The following is a 10421-nucleotide window of genomic DNA, read 5'->3' as shown; positions in this document are numbered from 1 at the left end:
GTGCTGACAGTATATATGTTACTGACAGTATGTCTTGTGCTGACAGTATATATGTTACTGACAGTATGTATGCTGCTGACAGTGTATATGTTACTGACAGTATGTCTTGTGCTGACAGTATATATGTTACTGACAGTATGTCTTGTGCTGACAGTATGTCTTGAGCTGACAGTATATATGTCACTGACAGTATATATGCTGCTGACAGTACACGTTCTGCTTACAGTGTATGCTGATGTTACATTAGGGTAAGAGCGCAAAGCATGTGTGATTCTATAGTGTGAGCGCAGACATAAGGACGAGTATCCACTGTGTCTACTTGATCAAATTGAAGTATGAAGGCCAGAAGCTTTTATTGTGTTGGGTCTATATAACAGGAGGGGTGGAGAATGTATCTGAAAAGCATGATATTCAGGGATATTGATTACAATTAAGGGATTTTTAGACCGAACGAGTGCAGATAAGAATATAAAGAGCTCTATTAGTAAAGACAATAGACATACCGAGAGCTCAAGGCTTGACCATAACATCATAGTGCACCAGATAGCCATCACTATACATGTAAAGCTTGCGTTCATTGGCGTTATAGCTCAAACTTTGCACCTTATCAGATATCTTCTCCATCATGAAGCTGATCTGACCTCCCTTTCCAGTCTTGGTGTCAAACATATAGAAGATTTCCTCAGTCTTTTTGCTTACAAAGCGAGTAGTATAAAGAACTCCGCACATCATGAATGCATTGGTAACCTGAGTCTTCATCTGTGTGGTGGTCCAGGTCTTATCTACCATCATGGTGCCAACATTGAACCTACCCACCACAATGTTTCCAGCACTTTCATCTGTGGCATAAATCACCCAGAGACCCTTCTCATCAGAAGCAAAGTCTATGTCTTGGAAGCTAACTCCTGAGTAGGAGTATTGGTTGTTGAATGCGGCATTGGATAGAGGCTTTCTCTGGTAGACCCCGTTGCTCAAGCTTACTCTGCACACGTCGCGACTGTTGTAGCAGTTGTAGTACAGATTGTTGTTGTAGACGATGGATCCTGCACCTTGACCGGCAAGCGTGTGGTTCCATTTGTTCTTGATGAGCACAGACAGGGGAAGGTCAACAGAGTTTTTGTACATTTGTATGTCATTCATGGAATTGTAAACACGTATGGACTCAAGAATTCGGCCATCGGTATTAAGAGCACCGACCCAATACATTGATTTCTTGGTGGTGTTCCATGCTGCATCCTTACCCCATCCTCCTGCCTTGAACCCAACTCCCTTCCAGTTAAGCTGCAGTAGGTTGGGTTTGCTGATAGAAGATAAGCCACGGTGTTGACATGATCCTTCGGGAAGAAATAGGATACCGTTATTAGATATAGACAAAAATAAAGGGCGTTTTGGACCCCCAAAACTGAAATTTAAGTATTCAGAATATACGTGTCAAACCCTGGCCCGTGTGCCAAATCTGGTCGGCAGGGTGGTTTTATTTGGCCCGCAACACCAGAACCACCACACCTATGTGGAGCCATTATTCTGTATGGAGGAATATGCGGGGCCCATTATTCTGTATGGACACTGTATGTGCACGCACTCGGCTACTGCAGTGTCAATGTGTGCAGAGCTGGAGATTTAGATCAAGCAGCGCTCCAAAGCGAGCACGGTCAATCATCGTAAGGGCAGGGGCGAAGGATGGTAATTAAAGAGGCAGAAAGGTGCACCTAGCATGTGGCCACTCCAAGGGAGGCCCCTCATCCACAGTACATAGATGATAAAACTGTTTTTATATAAAATGAAAATTACTAAAATCTACAGTGTCAGTGTGATTCTTAAATGGGCAAATCCTCCTATATAAAGATCTAAATAGTTTAATTTAGTTTTTGGGGATGACAGACTCTCTTTCATATTGATTTTAATTAACAATGTGGCTATTTTTATGTTAATAATATATATAATTGATGTTAAAGAAGCACTCCTCCCATCAAAGTTTTTATCTTCTTAATATATTGTGATCATCATATTACATAGCATTGTGTACTTACAATTGCTCATTTTGTCTTTCTACCCAGATAATGCTTCTCTTTTCCATTAGGTCTATGACATCATGTGATTAATAACAGACTGGCTGAATCCTTCTAAGCTCTATGTAGGAACAGGAATTCTATTTTCCCTGCATGAGTCATGAGTCTCTGCAAAAGTCCCTGGCGGGGGGGGGGGGGGGGGGGTCAGAAGTGGAAAAGGGGAATGATTTTTGCAGGGAAAAGAGACTTCTTGTTTCTACACAGAGCAGAGAAAAGAGAAGAATTATCTGGGTAGAAAGACAAAATGAGCAATTGTAAGTGCACAGCGCTGTATAATATGATGACTGCAATATATTAAGAGGATAAAAACCTTGATGGGAAGAGGATGAGGAGGAGGAGTGCTTCTTTAAGGGTTCTGGTCACTTTTTGCACTGTCATTTTATTTTATTTTGCTTAATCATCTTGAACTGTGTGCATTTGCTATGAAATTCCTACCATTATAGTTGCAGCACATGGTCACTATTGTAATTACATTTTAGCCATTGTTTGACATGTTATTGTGTTTTTGCACAATATTATTAATTTGTGACCGATCGTTGTACTGTAACGTCTAATGTTGATCATACCCTATACTCCACCTATTACTTGAATCATTCTAAAATACATCTTTTTTATTAATGGTACATTTTACTTAATTATATGAGGAATAATATGTTTTACTCATTCCTCTTGGCCGTTTATGATTGTATAATTTTTGTGCACAGGTAGTCATTTATATAGAGTTTTCACTATTTTCGATAATTGGTAAATTGTAGCGAGGTCTAGTCTCTTGTCGCAATGTTCCTGGCAGAGTTACATAAGTGGCAGCTAGTGAATTTTGTTATACTTGTAAATATTATATATTGAAGTGTTCAGTCCTGCTGATTAGCCTCCTACAGTATTAGCCTAACATCCCCTACCACCATAATAAAGGCCCTCATACACATTGGCCTAGTATCATCCGCACCTTCCGATATTGACAGGTTCTAATATGTTTAGGGGAGCTTGCCAATTGATTGTCCGGAGATGCTGTGTCGAAGATAAGCCGCCGGCATAGATGTCTGTCAGTGGCTTTTGCATAGAGAACACAGGAGCGCTCAGCCAAGCTAGCGCTCCTGTATATTGGAGAGCAGCCAAAGCATGCCGACCGCCATCTAAAAAGTATGGGGGCCTTTAGATTGCCAAAGTTCATATGTTGCATTGCCAGAAACAACAGCGAGCAGCCTATCTCCTGGGAGAACAACAGGATTGGGTAAGGACAGGGTTGAGAGGTCCCCCTTGATATTAGATGTTGGCTGATCCAGTTGAAATCAGTGGGGACCAATGCAGTAGAGCAGCAATTGTCTACATGTTTTATTAGAAAATATGGATGACATAAAGGGGGGAAGGGGTTCCTCTGCTCCAGAGCCCTGTCTATTAGCCAAATTTGAGAGCCATTGCAAAGGATGCTACAATCTGGAGGACTCGACACATGTAATACCACATTTCTCCTTCAGTGGCCACTGCAGCATAAATGTGCAGCTGCTTTCAGTTGATCGATGATCACTGGTGAGTGGCCTATTTATAAAATTGGAAATCCAATTAGGACAACCACTTTATTTTAGCTACACTGAGCCATGTCTGGTAATAGTTTGGACATTCATGGAGTCCTTGGTTTATCTTTGGAGGCTAGCTGAACAAGATGTTACAGAAGAAACTTTCGTGCCTTTCAGATTCCTGAGATTTAAATCCTACATTTTTATTGCTTTACTTCTCAATTTGGGGATATGCTAACCAACTTACCGAGTGGTACCATGGGTGCAGGTTTCAGTTTGAGATTCTTCTCACAATCTGCAAGACGTTTCTTCAGATTCTCCATTTCTCTCTGGGCTCGGAGGACGTTGTTCTTGTCAAGGCTTTCTAGCTGTCCAACAGTCTTCGAGATGTTCTTCACCTAAAGATACAAGCCCATTAAGACTCCGCTCCAGTCATAAGTGTCTGTTTTAATGTTCCCACTTGTAGAGTCCACTTGGAACGTACCTCAGTATAGAGACCTTCCACGTGAGCGTTGCTTCCATTAACTTTGCCTCTTATTTTCATGATGACTATCTCCATCTCTTTTATCTCCTTCTTCAGTTCATCATATTTCATTTCAATCATATCTTCAGGGCCACGCTTCTCCAACCATTCCAATTTCTTGGTTAGGTTGATGAGTTTTTCGATATAGTTGTCCAGTCTGATGTCCTGCTCTTGTATCTACAAAAATATGAAACCTTATCATCACATAACCTGGTTCGAGTCATGAATAGTTGAGAACAATACTAGGAATATAACTGGTAATTGTAGTTTGTATTCTTATAGACTATATAAAGTATAGGAATTACATAAAGGTCATCAATGTTTGATCGGTGGGGTCTGATTTCTAGATGTATCCTCACATACCTTGTAGGTACTTGGTGTTATTTCTCACAGAAGGTTTGGCATGTCATAGAGATGTCATGAATCAAACTGTGCCCAGCACATACTAAGTTCACCATTCATTGGGTATGTCTGACCAGGATCAATCTATCTATCTGTCTATCCATCTTTCTATCTTTGCCATGTTTACTGTACACACCAGTCGACTTGTCCATTCGGACATTGGAAGTTTTAAAAAATCTAGAGAAACTTATTTAACTGGGACCCAAAGATGAGGGTGCTTTCCTTATCTCTCCTGTATGAATTGCTGTCACGCCAGGTGTGAGTGCAACACAGAGAGTCACGCCAGGTGTGAGTGCAACACAGAGAGTCACACCAGATGTGAGTGCAACACAGAGGGGAAAGGGAAAGGGATCCCAGACACTAGGAAAAGGGGGAAGAGGTGACCTCCTAATCTGGACTAGCGTCACCTTGTCTCCCCCTAACCTCCCTATACAGCCTCCGCAGCTGTCGCCGATCACGTCTCTTGCCCTACTATTCCTGGCGTAAGGCTATAGCTGGGGGTGGAAGGAGATGAGCACTAGTCAACCTCCGCTAGCACTCTAAAGACCAAAGGGGAAGACAACACAAGGGAATAACAACTTAGCTTAGAAGAACTCCAACAGGGCACACGGCCTCAAGACTCCAGAGAGGACGTGATTCTGCTTCAGTCACGTTCCAAGTAGAAATGAGTATAACTGGCGATGCCCACCTAAACACACCAGGTATATATACACCCAGACTAAAGGGAGGTAGTCACTGGGTCCTAAACACAGCCTCCTATCTAGGCAGCTGTCTGCATTGCCAAATGTGGAGATCTCCTGCAAACCACTGCAGGGCAACTGTCTGTCACCTCTGACACACCAGTGACAATTGCCCACTGATGATGAAGGGTTCAACTTTCTCACATCCCATCACCAATGTACAGTACAGCATTAAACATTATATTACTTGCAACTCTGATTATGTGATACACCTTTTGCAGTGCCCTTGTTCCTTGTAGTATATCGGTGAGACAACGTGGGACTTTAAAACCAGAATTAACCACCACCGATATACCATAAGGAAAAAGAGGATGGACTTCCCTGTTCCAAAACATTTTACTGAACAGGGACATAGTGAGAAACAATTAAGATTCATGATAATTGATTGTATTCCTCCACAAAGAAGAGGGGGTGATCAGATCCGAAAGCGTGAATTAGAATGGATCCATAGACTCAACACCTTGAGACCACATGTTCTCAATGTGGAATTAAAGGTTATGTCCATATTATAAAAGTTTACTAACTGCCTTTGAAAATTACCTTTTCTTTAATCCAACCATATGTAATGATTTTTTCATTATTCCTTTTTAATAATCTATTATTAATTGTTTTTATTGTTTTGTCTACACTTGTGAAGAAGTGTACTCATCCATATACATTTCTGAGCATTGTCCTTATGCATTTTCTCTATTTTTGTAAGAATTATAATAAAAACATTCTTGTAATTTAAATAGCGGTCTTGCCAATCATATGCCATTATGCTGCAGCGTTTAACAGCAAGATATGGGCTTTTCCTTTTGGTTTGGGGTGGAATAAGAGGCTACCGTTAATAGAATGCAGTACTCTTTCCTAGTGGTGCCTTAGGAGAGCGTCCTCTTGACAGGGAGACTGCACCCCATGGTACATCCTTGTTTCTGACGTCTATCTGCCGGGAGGTGGATGGAGGTTGGACTATGGAAATTGAGCTTATGCAATAGCACTGATCTATTTGATATCCCCCTCTTTAATGTAGTAAAATATGAGTAAAGTTGCAAATAATATGATTATTATATAATTAAAACCTATAATTGCAGTTCATATAATAGGGATCTACTTCATTTTGTCACGGGTTTGTCAGGTGTGACAGACAGTCGCTCTGGATCCGGCTGTAGAAGATCACTGCGCTTGGCATTGCAGACACCTTCTTGATCCTCTCATCTCTGTAGTATAGTTTTATCCTTCTTCCTTTAGGACCCAGCAGCGACCTCCACCTTCTGTTGCTGATTGACATACCCTTGCTTGGTAGTTAAAAACTCTTAGTTTCTCCAGAGAGTCGCGGTGATAGTTCTATGTACCTATGTGCAGACTTGGAGCACTAGCAGTTGGCTAGTTTCTTCTCTGGTGCTCTTGGAGGGCAGTTGGCGTTATCTCTCTGGTGTCTGCGCAAGCTGAGTGTATCCCTTTTGTTTGTTTACCTTGTTGTCTTTAGTTTGTAGTGGGGCCTGACTAGTGCTCACTGCATCCCCTCCCTATCTAGGGCCTAGCTCTAGGGACGTTCAGGGATTAGGTTCCTGCTCGGCAATAGATATGGAACCTATATAGGACGATAGAGTAGGCAGGGTGATATTAGATCTGACTAGGAGTCTCCACTCCCCCTTTCCCTAGTTGTTGGGCTTCCTTCCCCCCCTTCCTGTCATTGTACACTTGTGCCTTCCCTCACCTTGCGTGACACATTTTCAGCGATTTTAACGCCAGCATCTTGTAAGAGAACAGTTTCCTGAATCTAATATGGTGCCCTCTTTGCCTATATGCTTTCTGCGCATGCGAAGGCATTCATGTGAATCCTGCGCGTTTGTGATTGTCCGAACCACCATGACGCGCGCAGATATGCGCGGTCTCACACTTCCTGACGCCGTGTAAATTGTGAACTACTGGTGCTGCTCCATCTTCTTTTGAAATGTCTGTCTATCCATCTTTCTATCTTTGCCATGTTTACTACACACCAGTCGACTTACCTTTTGCATTTCATCCTCCACACGGTTGGTCAGACGCAGAGTTTCATCCTCCAGGGCAGCCACCCTCTTGGCTGGAAAGGTGGTATCTGGCAGGTTAAGCTCACATACACAGCGGTCTCCTCCATTTACCTTCCCTGTAAAATTTTGAGTCACCTGGGGTAAAAGTAGACAGAGGTTTACATGAAATAAATGTTCAGACTGTAGCACAGTGGTACACTGAAGAACAGATAATACAGTGATACTCAATATCATACATCTTCATACAGGCATATTGATCTCTCTTTCATTGGGTTGTATTGGATGTCCAAGTTGCCAAAACTCAGAATCTCCGAATTTGATATGACTTGATAGGTCATTTACTGCATGTGTTATAGTAGGTGATTGACTACCAACCATACCGTTTACTTTATTCTTAAAGCACCACTCCATCGTTTTTTTTAATTGCACCTCTGGAGTGGTGCTTTAAATGTAATTCCCCTGCCCCCTGTCTCATACTCACCTGCTGCCACCTTCATTATTTTCCAGTGTCGCTCCGGCGAAAGTGACCTGCGGCAGATAGTAGTGTTGTTACTTTTCAATGCTTCTCTATGAGAGCCTCGTTCTGGCTCTCATAGACTTGCATTGAGCTCTTGTGTCGTCACTTCTGACTTCCGGCCAGTCAGAAGTTACGGGCACAAGATGGCGCCGTGGGACCGGAGCAGCGTCGGTGAAAGGTGAAAATGCCAGAAGGTGAGTAAAAGAACGGCGGCAGAGGGCTGACATTTAAAGCGCCACTCCAGCACTGAAAAACAAAAAAAAACCGTTGGAGTGGTGCTTTAAGTGATTCCTATGGTGTCCACCCAGGAGTCCGACACAGCAGTCACTGAAGAACAGAGGGCAGGGGTTGTGAAGCACACAATTCAGAGAGTTGAGGACAAATTAGTGTCGGGGAATCCAAACTGGACACCTGTGGTTGGGATAAAAACTTCACTTTCTTCACTCTCATCTAAATCTTACAAAAGTATTATTAAACACTATTTCTGGTTCCTATCTAGTGCAGTTAGCAATTTGGTGTTTCGATGATAGATAGATAGATAGATAGATAGATGATAGATAGATAGATAGATATTAGATAGATAGATAGATAATAGATAGATAATAGATAGATAATAGATAGATAGATAATAGATAGATAATAGATAGATAGATAATGGATAGATAGATAATAGATAGATAATAGATAGATAATTGATAGATAATAGATGGATAATAGATAGATGATCGATAATAGATAGATAAATAGATAGATAATAGATAGATGATAGATAGATAATAGATATATAGATAATAGATGATTGATAGATAATAGATATTAGATAGTTAATAGATGGATGGATAATAGATAGATAGATATTAGATAGATAGATAGATATTAGATAGATAGATAGATATTAGATAGATGGATAGATAGATAGATATTAGATAGATAATAGATGGATAGGTAGATAATATATGGATAGATAGATAAAGACTAAAAATGATAATACCCAACACATTTTTTTCTGTATATTATTATTTTATTCACATTGTAATAAATCATACGCTGCACATATATATGATAAATTGCATATTGTAGGTGTTTTTTCTGAGTTAAAAGGGTAGGTCATCAATATATCAATCTCAGTATCCCTTTAAAGAAAAGCAAATTGCAAACTCAAAACACTAGTAATAAAAATAAAAGCATGTGCAGTACATTCAAAAATTTGTCTTACAGGGGTGGTTCAGGATTTTAAATAATGTTTTTAGCCAGAAACATTAATACTTGTTCATAGGCTGTGCTAGGAATTGCCTCTCATCCCAATAAAGTGAATGGAGCCGAGCTGAAATACCAGTCACAATGGGAATGGTGTTTCATCTGTGGGAAAAAAGCCGACCCATTTTTCTTATACTAGGGAACCCCTTTAATACCATTAAGCATTTTATCTACACAGAAAGGTGAAGAAAACCCCTTTAATATGAGAGCTGCTGTGGTGATCAGCTGATCTCCACAGATCCCGCCTTGAACCCCCCAACAAATAGAGATTTAAGGCAAGATAAGTCTCTATTGTGGTGTTTCTCCTGCAGTGGCCTCTACAGGGAAAATGTAGTATTACATGCAGCCTCTCAAGAGCTTGTAAGCGCTGTGCTCAATGCCTAGGAGACCGGCTACCTCTGTGTGAACCCCTGAGTGATCTGGCTAGTCTGCTTTGAAGTCATGGGATCTAGAAGAGTAGCTGAGTGGCGCTGTAAGTCGGGGAAGTATTTTAATCCACTTACTTTATATTACATGTATATATATATATATATATATATATATATATATATATATTTAGAAAGGATTAGGTGATGCAATATTTTGCAGGGAGTGTTTCTGATATCTGATTGATGGGGTCCGACTCCAGACAGTTCCCAATTAGCGTTTTGTTTAGGAAAAAGCTGCAATACCCAGCACAGCCACTACCCTATGTATGGCGCCCTATTATACAGAGCAGTAATGAAGAGGCCAAATCGGTCACACAAGTGCTGTAGCCCTGACAAACAGCTGTTCATTACTGGAGGTTGAGGGTTGGACCCCCCACTGATTAGAGCTGGTGTGGATCCATTTACAGGACCTGGTCCAACAGCCACAACGTTAGTCTATGGCTACTGGATGGGAGGCTTAAGAACCATCTATCATGTGACGGCATCCGCAGATCTTCTTTTGATTAGCTGGCCTGGCGTAAAGCACATGTGTTATCGTGCCAAGCTAGCTAATCAAAAGAAGAGTTGAGGATGCTGTCAGGCAAGAGATGGTTCTCAGGACTCCCATCTAACGGCCAAGAATATTGATGTGGCTGATGGACCAGTTCTTGATTCAGACCAACTCTACCACTGATCTGATATTGAGGACCTCTCCTGAGGATAGGTCATCAATTTTAGAGAACCGGAAAGCCCTTTAAAATGACAATAAACCATTTGATTGCTATTGTATTTTAGGTACGTGACCTTCTCACCAGCCATAGGCATTTCTTTATTTCTGCTTCTTTGTCTTCAAAGGGCTCTTCATTCTCCTTAACATAATCCGAAACATGGTGAACTCTGGTGTTATTTCTATGCAACCTTTTCAACAGGAAACGTCTGCGTAACATGGAGGACATAGGGTTGAGCTATACAATGGGTTA

At 41.1% G+C, this 10421-nt stretch overlaps 1 protein-coding gene across 1 annotated transcript in view; it reads right to left on the bottom strand.

The window, feature by feature from the left end:
* Window positions 1-510: 510 nt before the first annotated feature.
* LOC141155539 (olfactomedin-like) overlaps window positions 511-10421 on the bottom strand; it is a 47799-nt gene continuing 37888 nt past the window's right edge. The window contains exons 5-9 of the mRNA XM_073642404.1: window positions 10254-10377; window positions 7243-7395; window positions 4068-4283; window positions 3831-3981; window positions 511-1334 (exon numbers count right to left, since the gene is read on the bottom strand). Of these exons, the coding sequence (XP_073498505.1) occupies window positions 511-1334; window positions 3831-3981; window positions 4068-4283; window positions 7243-7395; window positions 10254-10377 (1468 nt within the window). The remainder of the gene's footprint in view (window positions 1335-3830; window positions 3982-4067; window positions 4284-7242; window positions 7396-10253; window positions 10378-10421) is intronic.

This window comes from Phyllobates terribilis, unplaced genomic scaffold (genome assembly GCF_046119375.1).
Source record: "Phyllobates terribilis strain yellow unplaced genomic scaffold, ASM4611937v1 Scaffold_7__3_contigs__length_470593459, whole genome shotgun sequence".
Classification (NCBI taxonomy): Eukaryota; Metazoa; Chordata; class Amphibia; order Anura; family Dendrobatidae; genus Phyllobates; species Phyllobates terribilis.
The sequence above is the reverse complement of the archived record's forward strand: the minus strand, read 5'-3'. Positions and strand labels throughout refer to the sequence as shown.